Below are 25,862 nucleotides of genomic sequence, written 5' to 3'. Positions count from 1 at the left end.
TAAAATTTCTTACTACACACAAAGATGATAGATATTTATGTGAAATATTTAAACATAATAGAAGAATATGACTTAGAAGGTGAAATCTCACCTCTCCCCTTGGCCATCTGCCCAACTGAGGTTATTTCCTTTAATAATTTAGTATATACTTTCCGAGATTTTATTCCTTGTACAGATGAAGCATCTGTAATCTGAAAATCCGGAATGCTCCGAAATCCAAAATGTTTTGAATGCCAACATGATGCCACAAGTGGAAAATTCTACCTGACACCTTTGCTTTTTGATGGTTCATTGTACACCAGCTTTGTTTTATGTACAAAATTATTTAAAATATTGAATGAAATCACCTTCAGGCTGTGTGTATAAGGTGTGTATGAAAGGAATGAATTTCACATTTAGACTTTGGTCCCATTCCTAAGATCTTATCATGCAGATACTCCATCATCCGAAAAAAACCACATATTCAAACACTTCTGGTCTCAAGCATTTTAGATAAAGGATACTCAACATATATACACTAATATATTGTAAAAGACACTCTTCCAATGTGCATTGCATCATACTGCTAGGGCCCAAAGTTTTTCTCTGTGCTAGAGAGCACAGTGCAACTTAGTCCCTGGATACCTCTTGAGCTCCACTTCTGCCGCCATCTGGTCATCAGTCTGCTGTAACCGCGGTAGTTCTTTTGCTGTTTTTTCAGCAATTCTGACATGCTGTTGTCTATAGGCCTTTTGCTTGCTCTTCCTTCTACTGGTGTATTCTTTCTTCAGTTAGTCACACTGTTTTCTTTCTCTCTTACTTCAGTCAGAAGGTTGCTCAAATTTTATTAGTTCTGGTTACATAGTTCCTAATTTATAAGCAGTAATAAATTATCATATTTCAATTTATTCTTCCCTTTCTCTTTGACTGACTTTAGTCAACAATATTGTTTTTGTTAATGTTAGCTATGTTCTGATAAATTTTTGCCACATTTCTATTACTTGATTATTCAGCTTTAGACAATAATTTTCTTTGATTCATGGCTATTACAGATGAGGTTCTCAGCATACTTTCATTTCAACCTTTTTCCATTTTGCATTTTTTGGTTAATTATATCAGTTTTACATTGTTAGGGTATATAACATTTCCATTCAGTTTTGTCATTCTATTCTTCACAATTGTTTTGTTTTAGTTATATTGTTAAATATATTCAGTGCTCACTACCAATTCTTTTGGATGATTTTCAGGAGAAAAAGGGGAAAATGCTAAGTTATGGAGCCCTGTTGATCATGGAATTCCCATAAGCTTTTGATCTGGGCTTGTTAATTCTTCCTAATAGAGAATACCCATACGTCCAGGCTGAACTTGGAAAAGAAGTACCAAGTTTTAAATCCCGACCCAAAGAGAGAAAAGGTTGAATTTCATTTTTCTTTTAGTACTCTAGAGATGTGCCATGATTTTACATTTTTTTATTTATTGATATTTTTAATACTATCATTTTTTAAAAAGGATATGAAAAGACAGCTAAGAAGAAGAAGAAACTTAAACCTAAGAATTTACATGCTTGCTTTAATTAGACCTGAAATTTGGTTGAGCTTTCTTGAAACTATGGCAATTAGGAGTAAAAGAAGTCACAATACTTACTTCTCATATAAGAAATAAGGAAGTTTATTTCTTGAGAAAACATTTTTCTTAAGTCACGGGATTATTTTAAAAAATGAACTTGCATATTGGAAATGTTGAGTGAGGTTGCAGAAGATATTCCTGATAACACTATTAAAGTAAATCCAGAAATGGATTTGTAATGGATAAGGCATAACATTCTATTACAGTATGCATGATGAGGGGCTAAAACTAGTGACATCTAAGGAAATGCCTTAGTTATATAATGCAGTGGTTCTCAGCTTTTTTTCTGCTTCAGTATGCTTGGATATTGTTCACATTTGAGACATATTCCCATCGCTAACAGTGGCTCACAGAGAACTGCTGCATAGAGATAGACAGTGTTTTACAGTGTACTTACCATAACTCTCTTCTTTCTCCACTGATTGGTAAACTAGGTAAGACAACTTGGATTAGACTGCTTGCTTAATGTAATTCAGGAATGGGAGATGGGGTAGGGAAGAAGAAGAAACTTAATATTTATGAAACATACATTATGTTCTCGGCTATTGAGTGGATGCTTTGCACACATTATTTAATCTTCACAGAAGTCTTATGAAGTTATTTGTATTCACATTTTATAATGAGGAAGTTAAGACTAAGAGTTAAAGTAATTTAGCCTACAGTTTCATAGCAATTATGTGGTGGAGCTAGAAAGTCAAAACCATGTCTGTCTTATTCTAAAGCCAAGCCTAGAAGAGTAGATAGGCAAGCATGTTTTTTCCTTTAACAAATGGTTTTTGATCACGCACTCTGTTGGGCACTAAGAATACGAAGATGGATTTGAGGTGATTTTTATTTTCAAAATACTCCAGGTGAATGAGACAGATGTTTCAGGCAGAGAGGATAATCAGTTCATAATGGAGTTGAGTTAGGAAAGGTAGTTTCAGAGCAGTGAAACTGATGCTTCTGATACATCAGAAAGTCTTGTGCTAGGAGAGTTAGATAACTAGGAAAGAGTTTCGGTTTAATAGGTAGGAATTTTAATTATAATTTGCTAAAAATTAAGCAAAAGTGGGGAAGAGATGGTGTCAGGGAAAGCAAAAAACTGAATAGAATAATAATGATTTATTACATGATTTGACTGGGAATAGTATTTATACATATTTGTAATAATACATATCAAATATTAAATGTTTATGTAACCAGAATTACAATAGATCTCCTGATAGGAGAGAATAGGAAAGGCGCGTGTTTGTGATGTAGAAGAGAGGAAAGAGAAAAATTCACATTTTTTATATCAGGGAGCCTCAGTGCCTGAAACTGAAAAATCAAGAAGTAGCAATTCAGACATCTTCTTTAAAGATATGGAGGTAAATACCAAAATAAGGAGCCAAAAAATGGTGAAAATGGTGGGAAGTAGGGTTGGGGATTACTTTAATGTGTTGCTTTTTTCCCACAAACTGCAAATCATTTAACTCTAAAAATATACATGTTTAACAATAAAATACAAAAAAATTAAAACTTTGATTATATTAAAATGCCAGTTCTTTTTATTTTTTTATTTTGAAATGCCTAGGAATAAAGAGTTTTGTTATTCTGTCTTATCATGAATAAGTATAAACAAGTTTTTCAGAAACTTCAATCACTTATATAAATGTAAAACATTGAAGGGCTGATTAAAACATCTTAAAAGGGAAGACTGTAAAGCATGATATATGTTAACTAGAGTATACAGTGGCAAGAAAGTTAAGAAAGAGAAGGTTTCATACATTATCCTTGATCGAGTAGTATTATATTAGCTTCTCCTATTATGTGTAGATTAGATTTTTCTAAGCAAATTTGGTTAGGAACTTATAATTTAATTGTCTGACTTGTTTCTTTTTACTCTATCAGGATGTAGATATGATGGATCAGAATGGAATGACACCTTTAATGTGGGCAGCATATAGAACACATAGGTATGTAACAACTATAAAAACCTTATTCGGGCCTTTTCAGCATAAGTAAGAGAGAGGAAAAAGCAGTTAATATTATACTCACTAATATTTATAATTTTTTTTTTATGACTATGTAGTGTATAGAAATTACCTGTTTGGATGTTTTGGTATCTCTGTGTTATCTCTGCCTTGGTGATTAAAGCTTCCTTAATCTATTTCTCTTTTAACAATTTCTAAGAATGGAAGTTGTTATCTTTTTTTAAAAAAGTAATGCATTTTTTGATGTTACTTACGTATTGACAAGTTTAGTGTATTAATTAGTAAGTTGTCTTAGATTGCTTTTGGAAGACTCCAAATTTAAATTAAAAAAATTTTTAATTCTTTAATTGTATTAATGACATCCATTTCTAGGTCAAAAATAGAAAATATCAGGACTAAGTTGCTTATCCCCTGAAACTATTAATATATTACTTTATATCGTGTTGTACATACTTAATACTTCATATTAGAATATTGTCTCATTATTGATTTTAAAGTTAAGTAGGTTAGAAGTATTCCAGAATGGAATATTACTGTAACCATAATCAGTTTAGTGTCTGTAATGATTTCTATAATTGAAATTAGGGTTGTTGTTGTTGTTTGTTTGTTTTTTTTTTTTTCCTTTTCAGTGTGGATCCAACTAGATTGCTTTTAACATTCAATGTTTCAGTTAACCTTGGTGACAAGTATCACAAAAACACTGCTCTGCATTGGGCAGTACTAGCAGGGAATACCACAGTCATTAGTCTTCTTCTGGAAGCTGGAGCTAATGTTGATGCCCAGAATATTAAGGTATAAAAATATTCTATATTGATAATACTGTATGAAATGTAGCTAATATATGAATTCCATAAAACAAGTTTTTCATAGACTGTTAGAGTTGAAAGAAACTTTCCATACAGGTTTACAGTTAAACCACATTATGCATAATAAATTTTAATGTTTCTTTGACTTGGTTATTTTATTGTCTTATTTTTTTTTAAAGGTCAAGAGATTTAAATTTGATAAACGCCTTTATGGTGTTTATAGGAGAATCTCTGCCCCACCATGGTGGACTAATACAGGAAAAATTACAAAATTATATAAGAGCCAAGCACAATTAACATTTACACTAAATCAGTAAACATTTTATTAATACATGCAATAAGATTCTATTGCTAGTTTTAAATTTTGGTTATTTCTTTTCATTTTTAAAGCTTCAGGATCCACCATGCCTTTCAGCAATGAACTCTTTCTATGAAAATACTTTAAACATCATCTTTTAATAATGTGCATTCATAAGTAACTGTTCCCATTGACTAATGTTCTTTAATTTTGGCTATAATTTATAGTATTTTCTGAGTTATGTTTCTTAAATTTCTAACAGATACGTACTAATTAAATATGAAGGGAGTTCAAGGCACATACTAATCTAGAATGGCCAATCAAAAAGTAGGTTATCTCCTGCTGGATCAGGGTATCTCTTTATGTTCCAGTGAATAGTTAGTTCTTCCTTGATTCAGTTACTTTAAGAAAATAAAATAGCTTAGACTAGTATTATGGAGCATCATTTATTAAGCTTATAATTTTTAGAAATAGTGTAATTAAGACATTTAAAGTAAATTAATATTGGAAACTGTAAGATATTAATAAAATCATATTCTTTTCTTTCCTTTTAAAAAAATTTCAAGTCTTCTTGTCCCTCACCAAAGTGATCAGAATAGTTCTGTATCTGCCACTAAACATAGAGAAAGAAGAAAGTCAGCATATCATAGTGCCTGATATGCGATGGGCCCTCTAGGTGTTTATTGACTGAGTAAATGAAGATTTATGTATTCTTGAGTTTTACTTAAGGTAGTTTTCATGACTCTGCTAGGATACCTCTCTGCCACTTCAGAAATTTTAGAGAGAAATTTTTGCTTTTCCAAATGTTTTTAAATAGGATATTCTTAAAAGTTGGTAACACTGGAATGATTAAATTAGCTGATCCCAGGTCTGAAGGTTAAGAAAGGAGAAGTTTGACTAAACCTGATCAATATACCTATAAGAAAATTACTTGAGTTTACCTCATGTTTTGTTACCTAGATTAGTTTAAAGTGTTACTACTTTTTTTCTCTTTGCTAGCAGACAGCCACTCCTAAGGTGATCATGCATGAGGAATACATTTAAAGATATTTAGTATTATTGAAAAAACAGTATTAATTTTAGTTTGGCAAATGGAAAGAACTCTGTAGACCTTCTGCCAATAGCTGTATCAGTAGTATACGGAAATTGCAGTAATACCAAAGAATTACGACAGTAGAATGACTCCACAGTTTTGGAGTTTCAAACTAGTAATGTATATTTTAAGAGCTTTTAAAAGTATATTTTCTGTTCATATAAAATTAGGTTAAATTCAGTCACAGTCATTAGGATTTGATGTATGGTTTTAAAATTCAATGTAGTATTGAATGATTTCAAGTAAATAATGAAGGCTTGTACTTCTCATTAGCCATTGCATAAATCTTTAGGTCTTAGTAAAAGGAATAATCTACAGCAAATTTCAACAAAAAGTTGATGGTAAGAGTAGAGATATTCACAATTATTTAAATGATTTTGAACATTGCATTTTTAATGTTTTAAGGTTCAGGCACAAGAGTTATATGGTACCAAGAAACCATGAAATGGAATGTAGCTTTCTTAACTAGTGTAGTTCATGTGAATACTTTTCAGAGTCTACAGTGTCTATAATTGAGCTAATTATTTTACCTTAGAATTTTTATTTAAATTCATTTTTTTTCTAGTTACTTTTTATTAATGTTTTAACTTGATCTGTCACATGTAATCAAGGTTGGCTATCGGCAGAAAAATTTTTCATGTAATTCCCTGGTAGCTTCTGGAGTGATAGTACTTAAAGAAAATAAAGTCTAAGGAATTATTGTATTTGTTCAGGGAACATTTATACTTTCAGGAGAAAAATTATCTTTATATCTACACTGGTGACAAAGTAGATTTTTGTTTTAAAATGCACTTTGTATGTAATTAAAAAGATGAAATGAATATGAAATACCTTTTTTAAAAATGGGAATCTGCCTCAAAGGCATTCCCAACATACTTAAGTCTTATCATCATCTTCTAATAGAAACCATGTATTCATTCATTCAGCAAATTCTGGTTCAGTGGCGGGTGGTGGGAGACACATTGTTCAAAACAAATAAGGTCCCTATTCTTTGAGAACATAAATTCTATTGAGGAAACAGCCAATAAGTGAAAAATAATAAAAGGCAAATGTGATAGAGTGGGATGGAAAGACCACATCAGGTGAGAGTGATTTGGGAATGCCTCTGAGGAGATGACATTTGCTTTCAGAATTATGTGATGAGAAGGGATCAGTTATACAGAGATATGTGGGAAAAAACTCTCCGTGTAGAGGAACATGAAAGTGCAAGGCCCTAAACAGGAATAAGATTGCCATGTTTGAGGTGCAGAAATAAGGACAGTGTGGCCAGAGTACAGTGAGCAAGGTGGTGAAGTCGCTTGAGAAAGGCAGATGCTATATCATGCAGTGCCATGATAAGGAGCTTTAATTGTATTCTCAGTCATGGAAAGCAGTTGAAAGGATTTATGTAGGCTGATTATATGATCTGCTTTTTTAAAATATTTTTTTAAACATTACATTGGTTGATGTATGGAGAATGTGTTGAAGAGTTAAGAAAACAGGAGATCAGTTAGACTGTTGCGAAAAATCAGGCAGGTGATAATGTTAGCTTAGCCTAGGATCAGAAGAGTAGAGGTAGAGAGAAATGACTGAATTTGGAGATGATATTTTAAAGTAGAAATTAGGAGGTAGGTTAGGTATGGGGATGAAAGAAACTGCCATTGATGACTTAGGTTTTGTTTTGAGTAGCTGAGCGTCTTGTGATATGAGATGTTGAGATTGTGAAGACCGAAGGAGAAAAATACTTTTTGGGGTGAAGGCAATAGGAATTGGTTCTGTTTGGTAATATTTAATTTGAAGTGGTGCCTTTTAGCTGTGTGAACTATTAAGCTAATTAAGGAAACTTAAATTGCTTCCAGCTTTGAAAAGGAAACATTTATTTAAAAAAATACATAGAATATTTGTCCAGGAATTTAACCAAATTTATTTACACCTATGCATTTTTCCCTTTTTAAGTCTTAAGAAAGAGCCTTGTTGATAATAATGAATTATAACAATAAGATATAGCCTGCGAATCTGGCTATGACTTTAATAGCTATAAAAAGTTATATCTTTCAAAGAATATGAAAAATTATGCTTTGTTATAATAATTCTGTAACTATTAGTTGATCCCCCGTTCCCTAAAATACCTATTTTCTGTATATGATAAAGTTTCTGAGAAATCTTTCTTTATATTAACTAGAGATTTACCTTTACATATTCGTTATTTCAGTAACGAATTCAGTTCTTTTCATATATGAACAAATGTTCCTTTATCAAAATAAGATAGAACTTATTTTAAAGACAATTTATATTAAATGATAGGTAACTTTAAAATTGCTGTTTTCATCTTTAGAAGGATCAAGCTGTATACCCTCAGTTTTTTTTTTTTTATCTGGAACCCCCCCGCCCCAGTGGACTTTGGTTGGGGGAGGAAATGGGTCCATGGATCCCTGAAATTGTTGAAAAAAAGTTATGTGTATCAGCAGTTTTCTGGGAAGAAGAAAAGTGGCTGTCATCAGAAAAGACTCAAAAGAATTTAAGAACCAAGCCCCTAGATAATAGCTACATGAAATAATTTTAAATCTCTTCTCGTAAAGCAACAACAGGGGAAACAAGTGATTTAGAATACTAAGAATAAAAACCAAAACACAATTGTGGCCTACTAAGTAATCCCTTTTGTGGTAGTATCTCATTTGTGATTGAAAAAAAAATAATAATACTCTTCAGCATATGTTTTAGTTATACTGATAAATTTAGATGAACTGAGTTTGGGAGGAACAGTTAATCTGAGTGCTACCCGAGCAGTTTTAATCTTTTCTTTCTAAAATTATCAAAGGACATAATTTTTAGCTGGTACAGAATGTAAAATTACTGAGCTCTGTTCATTAACATATGGAAAGACTTTTTGTATAGTTTCTTGAAATGAGGTAAGAAAACTGTTTTCAGAAAATAGTTTTGAATTACCTTTTAAATACCTGACCTCGATGGTCTCCAAAGAATTTTTTTTTTTTTAATTTTGACAGTGAAATTCAATCTTACATAGGCAAAATGTTGAGTGACCTTATCCCCAAACCATAATGTTTATCTGACCAAAACCTTTGAATAATTTCTTTTATTAACAGTTAGATTGTCTATAATTACTCCATGTAGATTCTTGCTGTTGTTGCTATTGTTAGTATTATTTTGGCTGAGACATGGAGTGATCAAATAAATATAGACTTAACTCAGAACCCTGGTTTTAATATACTTCTTTAAATGAATTGAGTGTTTATTTTACCAGCTGAATAAAAGAACTATACAAAAATAGTTAGATGACTAGAGGAGTAGTTGAAAGATTTTTTAAAGCTCCCTCAATCTTTTTGTCTAGGCAATCCTTAGGTGTCACATGGCCCTCTAGTGGAAGGGATGCTCAGCTGGACCGAGGCAACTGCAGGATATTCCAGGGGAGTTGTTACCCAAGGGATTGCTTTTATTCAGGTAATCTTTATAGTTTGGATTAATTAGCTGGTTCTGACAACTTAGGTGATGGAATTTTTGAATAGGTAAGGAGCTGTTTTAAAGTAAATATCCCTATTTGTGGAAGACACCTAGATCAGCCCATTTCTTATTAAATATCATTGATCTTTATATTAAAGGATTGTTTGGGCTTTTTGTCGTTATTGTTGTTTTGTAATAGTTGTTGCAGTTGGTGGCAGTGGTGTGTTTTATTTTGTTGTTTATTTTTGTTTTTTTAATGTAAAAAAAGTAAACTCTATACAAGTAATCATTCCTCATAAATAAGGTATCCCAAGGCTCTTTATTCCTTTATTCTTTTTGACCTGGTTTTTGGAAATAAAATTTCAACTTTTTTTACTTTTTAAAAGTAATTTTGAATATTCATTTTTACATTCTTGAAACTTTGGTAAGCATTTAAAGTTTTACTTTTCTATTTGAAGAGGTCGATAAATGGTGGAAGACATTAAATAGAATGGAAATGTAGGTGTCTAACTTGCAAAAGGAGAAATAAGGTTTTAAATTTTAAATTAGTTAAGGCAAAAAGAAGCATAGAACTAAAATTGGGAGTGCTTATTTCTTTGTTTCATACTTTAATACATTTTATTCTTACTATGTAAACTCGTTGACATTCTTTTTCTTAGGATTAAAGGGAAATGTAAATTTGTAACTTGAATTTACTGTTTTTAAAAATCATTTCTCATTTACTTTGGAAACTTCTGGATGGGTGAATGAATATAAATCAAGAATGCCAGTACAATAGTGGCAGAAGTAGAGACTGACTTTTCCTTTCCTATTCTCTTCTGAAGACTCTTATTACTGTTGAAATAAAACTGAGAGATTTCTGGCAACTTGGTATTATAGCAGGATGTTTTGAAGCAATAACTATTACTAATGAAATTTTTAAAGAATATGAAATAACTGATAAGCTTAGTGATAGTCTCTGATCCAGCAGGTACCAAAATACCTACTTTTTGATTTGCTCTCTAATATGTCAAAATGCAGGCAAAAATAAAATCTACAGAATGTGATGAGAAAATATTTTGTGTTTATTCTTTTGGAAGGCATAATAAATATGTAATGATGCAGGTATTTTTAGTAATTTACGCAGTGTTAAAACCATGTTAATAGGGAAATAAATTAATTTTTATAGATGTTCTTTAAAAGTAACTAAGATAGCCTGCTTTAAATTTTTTAATAAGAATTTCTTCTACTTATCAGGGTGAATCAGCGCTTGATTTGGCAAAACAGAGAAAAAACGTGTGGATGATCAACCACTTACAAGAGGCAAGGCAAGCAAAAGGATATGACAATCCGTCCTTCCTTAGAAAGCTGAAAGCTGACAAGGTAAACCTGTAACTGAAGATTTTCTTTTTCTTTTCTTTTTTTTTTTTTTTTTTTTTTTTTTTTTTTTTTTTTTTTTTTTTTTTTTTTTTTTTGAGATGGAGTTTCACTGTTGTTGCCCAGGCTTGAGTGCAGTGGCAAGATATTGGCTCACTGCAATCTCTGCCTCCTGATTTAAAGCAATTCTCATGCCTCAGCCTCTGGAGTAGCTGGGATTACAGGCGCCCGCCACCACGCCTGGCCAAATTTTATATGTTTTTAGTAGAGACAGGGTTTTCACCATGTTGGCCAGGCTGGTCTCAAACTCCTGACCTCAGGTGATTTGCCCACCTTGGCCTCCCAAAGTGCTAAAATTACAGGTGTGAGCTACCACACCTGACCGAAGATTTTCGACATACAATTTTTAAAGCAGGATTCATAGGTACACATACTTAGCATGAGTACTTATAGCCTTTAATTTTGACATTTCTCAATGTAATTTTTAAAATATTATTTTACTCAGAATAAATAAAGGTAAATAACAAAGTTTCCAAGGGCTCCTGCCTACCTGATTGGTGACCTTTTGGCGCCATCTGATAATTAATAAGGATGGGTATATATGAAATTATTTAAATCTCCATAGGCTGCTGGTGTAAATTTTGGTTCATTGATTCAACTGGCTTTTGTTAAGTAATAGATAAAAATAAAGATTTTTCTAGTGAATGCTCATTTGTTAGTATGATAATAAATTGTGAAATACCTTAGTCCTAATATGTATGTTTTTAAACTACTCACAACTCCAGTACTAACTTGAGCTTTGCATTCTTTTGTGATATGTTGTATAACTTTTTTTCAGGGAGAGAATTTATATTCTTGACTTTCCTAGGGAAAGCCCATTTTAGATCATCTATATACCTTCAGTTTTAAATTGTATGACTGTTGGCTCAGTTGCCTAATTATAATATGGTAATAAAACTTAGAATATTTTCCCCCAAAGAGGTGGTATAGGTTCCTCACAATCTTATTTCCCACAAAAAAGAAGTTAATTGGCTCAGAGTTTCTTTATGTACCCAAATAATTGTCAAGATGTCTGCTAACTTGTCAATAATCACAGCTTGAGTGGCATTAAGTCTTGAGAACCATCTTCTGTAGATTGTATTTAGGCACTTCTAGTAGTCATATAGATTATTTAAAGTTAATAATGATCTATCTGTTCCCAAGGCAAAAAGACAAATTTGGGATAAAGAGAAGCACACTTGAAAGCAGTACCTCCTTTATTTATAGGAGTTTGGACTCAATCAGTTGAAAAGTCCCCTGGTCTGCCACTTAGAAGAATTAGATTCATAGTTTATGAACTTGGCTGTTTACAGCACTATAGCTGAGAATAATGAACAATTTTTCCATGTTATGTTAACTCTTTTATTATTAGATACAATATAGAAAATGATTTATTTTGTGTTGCTCAGTTTTCTAGGATTTAGAGCGGCTTTGCTCAACAGAGTGAAAAATGGCTGTCTCATGATAATTAGGCTAGTAATAAAAATATCTTGTATTACTTTGGAAAATCCCATAATGTCGGTTCTTTTGTTTTGTTGAATGTGAGTATTTTGAAGTTTTATTTTATATATATGTATATATATATATATAGTCAGACACAAGCGACAACAAATTTTAGATGTTGCATTAATAGGTAAGGTTACTTACAGCATTAGTGAACTATATATCAGGTTTATGTGTTTGGGTATGATTTTTTTTTTTTAAAAGAGAACTTCATTAAAAGTGTAGTGCAATTTTAACATTTATATACCATTGTGGTCAGTTTAGAAATTGAGTTTCTTTCCTGTTTTTTTTTTTTCATTTGTAGCTTTAAATATATTAAAATTTTTAAAAATGTTAGTTTTAAAAATATATGATGATTGTGAGAGTAATCTTTAAAGGTTAAAAGTAACCCTCATATATTTAAAAATTATGATTAGGGGGCCTGTGATTAAGCATCTATAATTATGTAGACTGTTCTTTTTCCATGTCACATTGGAAATACTTCAGTCACTAACATGTTTTGATTTGCTAGCCTATGAAGTGTCTTTTATATGTAAAACTAAACAAGAATATAATGACACCTAGGACTCAATAGCGTTTTATTTTAAAAAGTTATTCCCTTAAGAAAAATAGAAATGTCATTCCAAAAGGGGGAAAAATTTTTTGGATAGTGCTAGTAGATAGATAAAGAGTGACTCTTTAACCAGGCATGGTGGTGTGCCTATAGTCCCAGCTACTTGGGAGGCTGAGGCAGGAGGATTGGTTGAGCCCAGGAGGCTGAGGCTGCAGTGAGCCAAGATTACGCCACTGCACTCCAGCCTGGGTGATTGAGTAAGACCTTGTCTCCAAAAAAAAGAAAGGGGGAGAATGTTTTTAGAAAACTATTTTAAAATCTCTTAGACTTTTTTAAGTAAAAGGATTTTAGACAGGCATATTTATAATTAAATAAGTCTTCTTAATAAGTTGGAAGGACATCTTTCAGTTAGTATTTAGAGGGGGTTTGGGAACAGGAGCGAAATTGACTACAAAAGGGCAATATGAGGAATCCTTTTAGTAATGGAAATATTCTGTATCTGGACTGTGTCAAGATTAGTTTCCTCGTTGTGATATGCTACTGTTTTGCAAGATGTTACCAATGGGGGACAAAGGATATTTAGGATCTGTCTGTATTATTTATTACAACTGTGTGTGAATCTATAATTATTTCAAAATAAGTTTAATTTTAAAAAGAGGCTTCTGAATCTAGGTGGTGGATATGCTTCCTATGTAATTTTTCAAATTTACTATATGGTTGAAAATTTCCCTAATAAAATACAGGAGAAAATAAATTTCTCATATAGCAGCACATCACCATTATATCTTTATAGTACCATTTTATGTAGCAATACATTCTCTCTTTTCTGAGTAGTAAATCTTCTCTCATGTTTTAAGGTTCATACTTAATAGAAAAAAAAATTGGATTACTTATTTTACTACTTTTAAAATTAAAATTAAAGCCTGAAATTGATGTTTAATTATTACTCTAAGTTAAAATTACACATTTAGTTTAGAAAATGAATTACAGTGGCCAAATTGGGGAAGACATGGTCATTTATATGAAAAAAACAAAAACAAAAAACCCTCCTTATTTCAGTGGAAGCCAGTAGGATGAAAAAGGTGCTAAAAACATGTAATATAACCTTAGCCTTTAGAAAGATATTCAATAAGGAAAGCAGTGTTTATACTCTGCTTTGTTAGACTACAGCTGTTTTTGTTTTTGTTTTTTTGGGGGTGTGTATGACAGGGTTTCATTTTGTTGCCCAGGCTGAAGTACAGTGGCCTGATCATGCAGTCTTGACCCGTTACCTCCCTGGGCACAGGTGATCCTCCCACCTCAGGCTCCCAAGTAACTGGGACTACAGTATAGATATATGCCACGATGCCCAGCTAATTTTTGTATTTTTTGTAGACATGTTTTTGCCATGTTGCCCAGGCTGGCCTACAACTCCTGGACTCAAGTGATTCTCTTGCCTAGTCTTCCCAAAGTGTTGGGATTAAAGACATGAGCCACCGTGCCCTGCCTTGAATATCTTATATAGTTTTTTGACCTAAGGTAACTGAAGAGAGACTTGATAACTGGCTGTAAGTTTGTGAAGGGCTCTTATATGAAAGAGGCTTACTTTGGTTGCTGTAAAGATAGAATTGTGATAGATGTTATGAGGAGCTATGTAGGTTTTATACTTACAAGTATGGACTTTCTAACAACCAGACCAGCACAGAAATGAAATGGAAATACCTTTAGAATATTGAGCACTCTGCCTTGATCTTTGTTCAGAGACACATCTCTTCATTTAGTGGACTCTAGGAGCTTACGGATTGTTTCATTTTATTCTTTATCTCATTTTAAGATTTTAGTATACTGTTTATTATTTGAAATGTCTTCACCAGGCAAGCATCTTCAGGTTTTCTTATGTGATATAATTCTTACACTATCAGTCATTCTAGTTGTCTTTGTCTCTCTGGTTATCAGTGCCCCTGTTAAAAAGGAGTGGTATTTTTCATAAACTGTTGGCTAGCCGGTTTATGTGTTAAGCAGGTGGTACTTTCTTCAGTATTTGACCATATAGAACCCACTCCTGTAACTTCTATTCTTATTTTCCACAATTTTAGCAAAGTTATTTAAAATTGTTTAATGCCTGTCTCTAGAAGACAGACTCTTAACACCTCACATAGTACCTGTACATAGTATGCAAATTTGAATGAATGAATTTCACCTGCTGTTGCATGCCTTCATAAAAGTAACAGTGGTTCAGATTGAGATTACTTGAAACATGCAAAAACTTTCTAATTATTTGTTTTTGTACAGGAATTTCGGCAGAAAGTAATGCTAGGAACACCTTTCCTGGTTATTTGGCTGGTTGGGTTTATAGCAGACCTAAATATTGATTCTTGGCTCATTAAAGGGCTAATGTACGGTGGTGTTTGGGCTACAGTACAATTTCTTTCAAAGTAAGTGTGTTGTTTTGAACAGTATTTTAAATTGTACATGAAATAATATAATTTGTACTCTGTTATATAAAATTAATGTTTTGTATGTTTAGAACTCTGCTTTTATGTTGTACATTTGATCTTAATTTATTTAAAGAATTTAGATATCTATATGTGAAATCAGATTTTTTAGCATTGTTGTTAAAATGATTCAAAGGTGCTATACAGATTAAAGTCTACCATATAATTTTTAACACTAAAATATTTATTGAAAAATATTTGAAATATTTTAGTAAAAGCGAATTTGAGTCTGTTGAACTCTAAGTATAACATACATATTGTTAATTTCTAGGTAATTATAATTCTTGAGCTCACCTTTCTATGGGAATTATTTTTTCCTATAGAAAATAAGGCATAAGCAATAAGCAAGGAAGAAGTTGTATTTTTAGTAGCAAGGTAATGTCTAAGCGTAATTATGAAGTAGGCTTAGTTTTTAAGATTATTTTCTCCCTCTTTTTTCTTTAAACATCGTGATCATTTCATTTCTTCTTATGCGTAGGTCTCATTGCTCTAAAGTTGCCCTACCCAACAAACCTAGACAGGTGTCTATGATATAGAACTTCCCATCTAATTTCCATTCCTTTAGTATCTTATTTTCACTTGCTTTTCAGAAAAGAATTCTGAAAATAATTCACAGAGAAATGAGAATTAGACTAGTATTACAATCTGCTGAGTGGCTTAATTCTAGTTAATCTCATTTTAGTAGTTTTAGGAGCTCCAAGAGGTATAAATAGGAAGTCACTAAGACTTTCTGCCTATTTATGTGTAGTAAAATGTACTAATGTTTATTTTTCCCAATTTTAAGTATTATAAACACAACCCTTCAGTTTCACTAAGTTAGCCAGTTCATTCTACTTGAAAAGATGTGCTCCAACTTTTGCTGGAGTATATATAGGTAAGGATAAATAATGATGAAACAGAAAAATGTGAAGCTTGGTTTGTATTCATTTGTCAAAATTATAACACATCTTTGGTGAATAATATTCTGGATGATAGCTACTATAAATACTAAAGTCAGTTATTGACTTTAAGAAAATAAGAGTGCACTAAAATTCTGATACTGAAAAGTATATGGAATATAATTTAAATTTGGGGGAACTTAAAAGGAACTTCAGAATCTTGCTGAGTCCTTCAGCTGTGAATTAATTTTTATTGATGACTGTGAAAATAGTCATGATATTTTAGCATCTTGAACTGTGGATTCTGGTGAAACCAATGCTTACAATAAAAAATGTGTGCATTTTCATTTAAATAAATATTCATTTTTACAATGAACTGTAGAGCTCATGTGTTGTAAAACTTGTGTTTTACAGATCCTTTTTCGATCATTCAATGCATAGTGCATTGCCCCTTGGAATATATTTGGCAACCAAATTCTGGATGTATGTGACGTGGTTCTTCTGGTTTTGGAATGATATCCTTTGGTTATAAAAATCATACCTAAAACAAATTTTGTTTGTTATTTGAACAGATGTTTAATAATTTGACATTAGAACTGAACTACTCATTCATAATACATTAAAATAGTGTTACTAGAAAAATAAGTACTAATATAAATAATATTTTTTAATATTTTATATTTAATAGGTCGCTTTTGAAAAGCTATCTTTAATAACAGCATATAAATAATAGCAGCTATCATTTTTGAGTGTTTAAAAGGAACTTTTTAACTATTCATTTAATTCACATCTCATAAGTTAGTATTGTTACCCCTTTCTTCCCACTTTTTTTCTGTATTTTTTATTTTTATAGATTCAGGGGTTACATGTGAAGGTTTATTATATGGATATATTGTATAATGGAGAGAAGAACAAGCAACGTAATTTAAAAAAATGGGTAAAGGACACAAACAGACTTTTCTCCAAAGACATGCAAGTGGCCAAACATGAAAAAATGTTAAACATCACTGATCATCAGAGAAACGCAAATTAAAACCACAGTCTCACACCAGTCAGAGTAGCTATTTTTAAAAGGTCAAAAAACAACAAGATGTCAAGGATGTAGAGAAAAAAGAACACTGTTGGTGGGACTGTAAATGAGTACAACCTCTATGGAAAACAGTATGGAGATTTGTCAAAGAACTAAAAATAGAACTAGCAGCCATTTATGGTGGCTCACACTTGTAATCCGAGCACTTTGGGAGGCCCAGGTGGGTGGATCGTGAGGTCATGAGTTCAAGACCAGATTGGCCAGTATGGTAAAACTGCATGTCTACTAAAATAACAAAAATTAGCTGGGCAGGGTAGTGCACGCTTGTAGTCCCAGCTACTCGGGAGGCTGATGCAGAAGAATCACTTGAACCCAGGAAGTGTAAGTTGCAGTGAGCGGAGATGGTGCCACTGCACTCCAGCCTGGGTGACAGAGTGAGACTCCATCTCATAGTGGGGTTGGGGGTGGGGGCCGGGCAGAAAAGAACTCTGCCATTCAACCCAGCTATCTCGATTTTATAGTTGAGAAAAATTTAGGCTCTGTAGCTAGTCTCTGATCAAGTTGGGATTGTGAAACATGTATTTTTCTAACTAAACATATTTATTCTAAGCCGTTCTACCAAATGTTGATTTTTATGTTTTGGTGTCAAACTATTTTCTCTAAATATTTTTTCAGTACCACTACTTATTTTGTTGTGGTAAATAAGAGTTAATCTTCCCTCTTCATCTCTTTTGCCTTCATGAAAAGGTGTTTCATCTCTTTTGCCTTTATGAAAAGTATGTAATGCTGTATTTTCACACATTTGCTATCTTCAGCAAATTGTCAGTGTAGTATACTTTCCTTATTTACATTTTTTTTTAATTTTTATGTTTGAGAGACGAGATCTTCTGTTGCCAGGTTGGAGTGCAGTGGCACAACTATGACTCATTACAGCTTGAACTTCTGGCCTCCAGCAATCCTACTGCCTCAGCTTTCCAAGTAGCTGGGACTACAGGCACGCACCACCACGACTTACTAATATACTTTTTAAAACTAATATAATTGAAATTGTAAGTATGCCTGTGTGCCAATAAAGAAATTAAGCCAATGTCAATTTTTGATATTTTTACATAGAAAAAGTTCAGTCAGCAAGATAGACTGACTTATTGTAATAAAGGCCCATGTTTCCTAAATGTTAATTAAATATTTTTCAAAACATTACTACCAAAAGTATATGTTTTAAATGGTATGCAGTTTTTGGTGACTTGTAACTGTTCTAAACAATCTTAGTTATTCATACCTGGTTTCACTTTACAACCTTGCATATCATAGTACTGTATTCTTTTTGTTAAGTTGCCTTGTGTCTTAGTTGAAACACAAAATGTGCTTATTTTATTTTTGAGACCTAAGGCACAGAATTGTAACTACACTTCTGATTCTTATATTTTTACTGCATTATGTAATTGCTTTCAGAAAGAGTAGTACTTTTAAATATTTTCTTAGTGTAAGTATCTATTGAAATTCTTCCATATGGCAGTTTTCACTAGCAAATTCTGGCCTTGTATTATACTTTGTCTTAAAAATTCCTCCTCAAGGATTCATTAAGCTTTAGAATTGCCATATTGGAACACTTAGTATGAGTAAAATAGATTTGTTTGTTTTCATTACCTCATTTATTTTAAACTTATAAAAAGCATTGACGTCTGAAATGACTTTAGTATTCCAGACATATTTTCTAACTTTATGTTTCCTAAATTGGACGTTAAAAGTTATGTTCAAGAAAAAAACTCAGATTCAGATCTCAAAATAATGTTTAACTGTTTCTGTACTCTTGTTATGAGGCAAGAAGCAGGAAAATCAGTAACTTACCAAATAATGAAGCAGGAAAATCAGTAACTTACCAAATAATGAAAAATTAATGCTAGAGAGTATTATATAGTAAAATTTCATTTTTTTCCTTTATTCAGAGTTAGTATAAAATAGCTAAACCTTGGGAAATAGTATAAAATAGCCAAAGTTAGAAATTGAAACTAGGAGAGGCAGATTTTGAAGGGAGGACCAGGACAATCAAGTCTATTTAGCCTACCCTATTTGAATAATTCTGCCTTTAAAATAGATTGATATAGATTTCATGTTGTAAATACATTGAATAAATTGCATCTTAATTTTTCAAATAAAAATGCTGTATGAGAATATCAAGTTTTATTCTTACATGTCTGTAAAGGAGAGATGATAGTAGCGCTGTCTCAAAGTTCTTGAGAAGATGAACACCTGAGGACATACCTGACATGTAAAAAGTGTCATTTTTTTTTAAAGGTGCACATTACCATTTCTGATGACTTCTAAAATCTAAATTATATCTAAAGTTATTTTAAATGTGGATTCACAATTTCCTTTGTTTTTGGGTTTTTGTGGGGGTTTTTTTTTTGAGACACTGTCTCACTCTGTCACACCCAGACTAGAGTGTAATGGCATAATCACAGCTCACTGCAGCCTCGACCTCCCAGGCTCAGGTGATCCTCCCACCTCAGCCTGGGACTACAGGAACATACCACCATGCCTGGATAATTTGTATTTTTTGTAGAGACTGAGTTTTGCCATATTGCCCATGCTAATCTCAAACTCCTGGGCTCAAGTGGTTCTCTTGCCTCAGCCTCCCAAAGTGCTGGGATTATAGGTGTGAACCCATGCCTGGCCACCAATTTCTTTTGTTTGAACATTTGTGTGTGTGTAAATGATACTCATGAAATGTGTGGTAAAATCACAAATTACTTTAAATTCCGCGTATGCAAAGGAAACCTATACTTCATGTTATAAAAGAACTGTATTTCTAGGTCCTCTATGATTTTGCAACTGTGTTTTTCTCCCAGTTTTATACTTCTAAAGCCAGTGTGAGAAGCTTAAGAAACCTCTAGGGAAGGGAACAGAAAAGAGCACGAGTAAGTTATAATGGAGGCACAAAGGATCTTAAACAGGAAATAGTCACAGGCTCATGATATGCAGTGATGATTCAGGTATCTTAAGATGAAATAGCAGCAGTTGTCTAGGATCACTTCTGATGACCTCAGGCTCTTTTCTGTTGCTTTGACCATGTCTCGTGCAACTCATGGCTACCTAGGTAATTAACACTGATTTATACTAGCTTTGACAAATAGAATTACAGTTGTTTTTCATTATTCACGGTAGTTCTGTAAAGTTGCTGCAAGCACTGAAATAGGAAATACTGAACCATTGTTCCTAAGAGAAATACAGAGTTAGGTTCCCACATGGCTGTGGTCACAACAGTATTGGTGTCCACTTCACTACATAACCTTGTTTTGCATGTGTTTCTTTTTAAAAAATCTTATTTAATATGTATTGTTGATTCATTAATCTTGAACTTATGGCCAACAGCACTATAGCTTATTCCTGAATGAAGCTTATCTATTACAGGACTTTTTTCTGTAAAGCACATCACAGCCTCCTTGTGCTTAAGAGCATGATAGCACTTCAGCACTATGCTTGAAGGTCCTTTTAAACAGCAAAATCAACAGCACAAAAATGTGGCCCTAAATAGACCATGTAAAGGACACTTGTTTATAGTTATGAGAACTAAAACAAGAAGACAGAATGTTGCTTTGCTTAGCCTCAGCTGAGAATGTGTGCATTGGGTGACTCACATTTTTTACTGTTTTGTTCATGCCTGTTGAGTGACTAAAAAAGTGCCGCGAATATTGATTTTGGTGTTATAAATTTTATCAAGTGGGTGTGAGGATCAACTTTATAAATTTTGTTTTGGTTTCTTAGGTAATATGATACCCAGCTTATTAAGTGACTTAATAGGTGTTTTTATGGTGATAATGAATTTTACATTGATGTAAACTATTTGTTCTAATAAGTTCTTACTGTTCTATTCTTTGAATAATTACTTCCCTATAAAACACTTCATATTTATTTGGTGCTTTTTTGTTTATAGTTTTTCAGATACATTATTTTACTTCTCAAAATAATTGAGATTAAAATATATATATATATTTTAATATATATATACAAATATATACATATATACAAATATATGTATACAAATATATACATATATATATACAAATATATATATATATTGTGTATATATTGTGTGTATATATTGTGTGTGTATATATATATATATATATACACACAAATCTTAATACTGTTTCTAGCTGATGGGAATATTGAGGCTCTGAGAAGTTGTTATATCTTGCTCAAAGTCACATAGGTGGGAAATTATTAAGAGTTTGGTGTCAGACTCAGCTTTCTGGCCTGATTCGCTGTATCTTCAAATGTCCTTATATTATACTCTGAATATAATTTTATGTTTTTAAACCTTCCTGGAAAACTGTTAGCTTCTAGAATGATTTTTAAAAATACCCTTTAATCTCTTAATCATATATCAGTAAATAATCAGTTGTAAGATCAAAGGTTTAGTTACAAGGATGTTTCTCTTCATATCATTTATTATAGGGAAAAAAATGAAAACAACCTGAATAGCCAGCCTAAATAAGGGGAAAGTTTTATCAGTTACACTACCTATGGAATTGGTATTACATAACCACTAAATACTTTCCTGCCTTAATGATACGGGCCCATATTTAAGATCTAATAAGTGAAAAAATACTAAATTACAGAATGAAGTTTAAAATGCACAAAGAAAAAGAGCTGGAAGTGATATGTATCATTTTAACATTGGTTATCTCTAGGAATTGGACTGATTTTATTTGTTTTTTTGCCTTTTAATTTTAAAAATTTTTCACCATGTTTTTAAAATTATAATTAAACAACTCTGAAATTCACTGACATAGCCAGTTTAGTCAACTCCTTATTGTGTTGACAAAACTTTTGAAATATTGACAAAAGGTTTTTAGAAATTTTATGTCTGAAAATAAGTTATTTTTCAACCTGGCTTTAAGCAAAATTGAGCTTCTTTAAACTCAAGAAAGGTATGAACAGTGTGCAGAATCTGGGACGATTACATGTATTTAAAAAATCAAGATTGTATGGAATTCTCTCCGATGCCTTTCCTCTTAAGCATTTTTTTCTGTAGGTTACTCGTTAGACTTCTCTGTTTTCTGTGTATCTCTCCCAGTTTCCTTTCAAAACCCTCTAAGCTTTTTAATGTCTGTCTTCAGGTATCCAGTCACCCACCACTTTTCATGAATTCTAACAATATTGCTATAAATATTTTTGTATATCTTTTTTTCCCACAAGAGTTTCTCTGAGGTCATTAAAGATATTCTGTGATTTGCATTCTCAGTTGTGTGCATTTGACTCCTGTAAATGAAGACTGATGTGAGGGGAGGGATCAGTATCTTCCCCCCCATTAGAGAGGTCATTGTTCCAGCATACCTTTTCTTCACTCAGTTGCAGTCTCAACCTTGATATTCATCAAGTTTCCTAGGTACTCCGGTTTATTGATCTATTTGCCCTTATTAACGCTATATAATCTTATAGATTTGTTCTTGAATTATATCTGAGCAGGGCAATTTTTCCAAGTTTGTTATTTCTCAGGAATGTCTTAGCTCTTTTTGGCCTTTTACTCTTCCATTTAAATTTTTTTAGCATAAGCTCTTTGCGTTCCATGAAAAGCCTTATGCCTTTTTTGTTTTGTTTGTTTAAGGTAGTCTTGCTTTGTTGCCCAGGCTGGAGTGCGGTGACGTGATCTTGACTCACTGCACCTCCACGCCCTGGTTTCAAGCAATTCTCCCACCTCAGCCTTCCAGATAGCTGGGATTAGGCATACACCACCATGCCTGGCTAATTTTTGTATTTTTAGTAGAAACGGGATTTCACCATGTTGGACAAGCTGGTATCAAACTCCTGACCTCAAGTGATACACCTGCTGCAGCCTCCCAAAGTAATGGGATTATAGGCATGAGTACCATGTCCAGCCAGCCTTATGCTATTTTGATTGAAATTCTATTTGAGCTGTAGATTTAGAGAAAGTAATTTTGATACTTAGACCTTTTGTGTTTTTTAGTGAAGTCATATAATTTCTTATGTAGAAGTTCATATCTCAGATTTTTAAAAGAATTTTAATTTTTTAAATTATGAATTTTTAATTAAATTTTCTATGCGTGTTTGGTTTATAGAAATGATGTAGCTTATTAGTTATTGCCAACAATTTTGCTAAAGCCTTTTATTATTTCTAAAAATTTGGGGGTATTTTGGATATATGACATGGGATAATCATTACATATAAAGACTGAATTTTGTTTTTCTTTCTAGCATTTAATTCCTTTAGTGATTGTATTATATTAGCTGGGATCTCAGTACACTGTGGAATAGACACAGAATGAGTATCCTCATTTTGTTCCTGACTTTAAAGGGTATCATCTTTAGAAGATTGACTTTAAAGGGCTAGTATTTTACCATTGAGTGTGATATTATAAAGTGTTTACTTGGATTTGATGAATAACCTCTCCTTCTACACTCCCCTTTTGTTTTTACTTTTTGTTAATTGTTTTTTTCTTTATGCTTTTATATTAAATAATGTATTAATAGACTATTTCTAATGTTGAGCCACTTATGCATGCCTGGAGTAAACAAACATGGGCAAAATGTCTTATTTTTCTATACATTGCTGGATTAAAATTTTTACTAGTTTTGCATGTACATTTGTGAATGAAATTCTAATTTTTTTGGATTGTCTTTGCTATGTTTTGATATCAACATGATAGCCTCAAAATGGGTACTGTTTTTAAATGTCTTTGAAAGGGTTTGGGTTAGATTGAAATTATTGACTATTAGATTGACTACATGTTTATTAGACTTCGTAAAATCATTTTCATCTGGGGTTTGCTTTATGTTAAATAATTTTATAATATATAGTTTATTTGACTCAGTTGTTTATATATTTTAGTGATTTGTTCATCTCTTTTGTTTTCAGATGTGCCACGTTCTCTGTTTTTTTACTTAGCTGCTGTACCCCCTCTCTCATTCCTAGTATTAATTAGAGCTATTTTTTAGTTAATGTATTTTGTTGAATTTTTCAAAGTAAAACTTTAGGTTTTATTAATCCATTCTATTTTCACTTTCAGTATGTTTTATTTATTTCCTATTGTCTGCTTGTTTAGTTTTTTTCTTTAACTTGTTCAATTGTTTAGTTTTCACTGATATTTTCTGTTAGAAACATTTAAGTTTAAAAAGTAACATTTCATATGCCACTTCAGCTTCATTCCATAAAGAAGATTAAGCTTCTTAATTGGGTTGCTCAAGTCACTATATCATCACCAAATTTTTACCTATTTGCAGCATCATTTATTGAGAGAACTATGTTAAAATCTTCTGTTATGTTGGTATATTTAGCAGTTTCTCTTTGTGGTTCAATTTTTTGCCTTACATATTTTGTAGTTTCATTATTAAGTATGTAAAAGTTTAGAATACTTTCCAATGAATTGAACCTTTTATCAATATATAATGACCCATGGTAAAAAGCATTAGCGATGACTATTTATTTTAATTAATATTGCTTTAAATCATTTATGGCCTTGAATTTTAGAAATGTCTCTTGGAAATAGCATATAGGGATAAGCAAATCTTGAAGAGTGGACACTAAATTTCTCAACCACTTTACCTCTCTATTTGTGTTTATTTATCATCTCTGGTCTCCAGGGGGTTTTCTTACTCTACTAGCAGCGCAGCAACACACTTAAAAATATTTAATTATTATCACTGTTTTTTGAGAGTTTTACTCTGTCACCCAGTTGCACAATCTCAGCTCACGGCAACCTCTGCCTCTCAGGTTCAGGTGGCTCTTGTGCTTCAGACTCCCAAGTAGCTAGGATTATAGGCGTGTGCTACCACGCCTGGCTAATTTTTGTATTTTTAGTGGAGACAGGGTCTACAAAAGTTAAAAAAAATTAGCTGAGGTTGAGGGTGCATGTCTGTAGTCCCAGCTACTCAGGAGGATGAGGCAGTAGAACCCTTTGAGCCCAGGAGTTTGAGACTGCAGTAAGCTATGATTATGACACTGTACTCTGGTCTGAGCAACAGAGTGAGACCCTGTCTCTATTTAAAAAAAAAAAAAAATTTCTGCCTCCTCTTCCTCCCTGTCTATTAAAAATTTTTTTACTCAAGAGCACATTACTATTGAGATTAAAAAGCAACCAGTATGTTTCAGATGATGTTAATCATTGTCCCTCAGATTTTCTTAATATACAGTGTATCTTTTCAGGATGCTATATTTAAAATGGAAGTTATATTTGTATATTCTATATGTAATATATACAAATGAAGGTTTTCTTTCATTTTATCTGAAATTTTCTGTTAGGATTTCTTAATTCTATTTGATGTATTTACTACTTCTGGGATAAAATTATCCATGGGTTGAATTATCTTTGACAGTCATCTGTGTTCATACTTTTGTCTCTAATCTTTATTATTATCATTATTATTTTTTGAGATGGAGGTCTAACTGTGTTGACCAGGCTTTTCTTGAACTGCTGGGCTTAAGTGATCTTCTGGCTTCAGCTTCCTGTGTAGCTGGAATTACAGGTGCATGGCACCATGTCCAGTTTTTGTCTCTAATTATTGTTTTGGGTTTTTTTTTTTTTTCTCTCATTTACTGATTATCAGTTTTTTTAATCCTCTTTGTGTTCATCTTTATAAATTTTTATTTAGTATATTGTGTAGTGGTTTTTGTTTGATCTCAGTCTGTTTTCTTCTAGAATCACTCCTTTTATCTGGTTCTAATTGTTTTATCTTATGTTTAAGCTTTTATAGGATTCATAATTTAATTATGAAGCATCTTTAGTTAATTCAACTTTGTCCAAATTTGTTGCTTCTTTCCATACTGGATTAGCTGCTTTGTGAATGCTGTGCACGTTTTTTTTTTTTTTTTG

General features: G+C 32.2%; 1 protein-coding gene across 3 annotated transcripts in view; it reads left to right on the top strand.

Annotated features, from left to right (window-relative positions):
- The window catches only part of ZDHHC17 (zinc finger DHHC-type palmitoyltransferase 17), a 92,323-nt gene that overhangs the window by 50,769 nt on the left and 15,692 nt on the right, over positions 1–25,862 (top strand). For 2 of the 3 annotated variants that reach the window (XM_017530621.2, XM_017530620.2), the window contains 5 exons: positions 3,478–3,542; positions 4,190–4,352; positions 10,432–10,557; positions 14,918–15,060; positions 16,413–16,513. In XM_017530621.2, coding sequence (XP_017386110.1) covers positions 3,478–3,542; positions 4,190–4,352; positions 10,432–10,557; positions 14,918–15,060; positions 16,413–16,513 — 598 coding nt within the window. The remainder of the gene's footprint in view (positions 1–3,477; positions 3,543–4,189; positions 4,353–10,431; positions 10,558–14,917; positions 15,061–16,412; positions 16,514–25,862) is intronic. The other variant, XM_017530622.2, reaches the window with a different exon arrangement.

This window comes from Cebus imitator, unplaced genomic scaffold (assembly GCF_001604975.1).
Source record: "Cebus imitator isolate Cc_AM_T3 unplaced genomic scaffold, Cebus_imitator-1.0 Scaffold67, whole genome shotgun sequence".
Lineage (NCBI taxonomy): Eukaryota > Metazoa > Chordata > Mammalia > Primates > Cebidae > Cebus > Cebus imitator.
The sequence above is the reverse complement of the archived record's forward strand: the minus strand, read 5'-3'. Positions and strand labels throughout refer to the sequence as shown.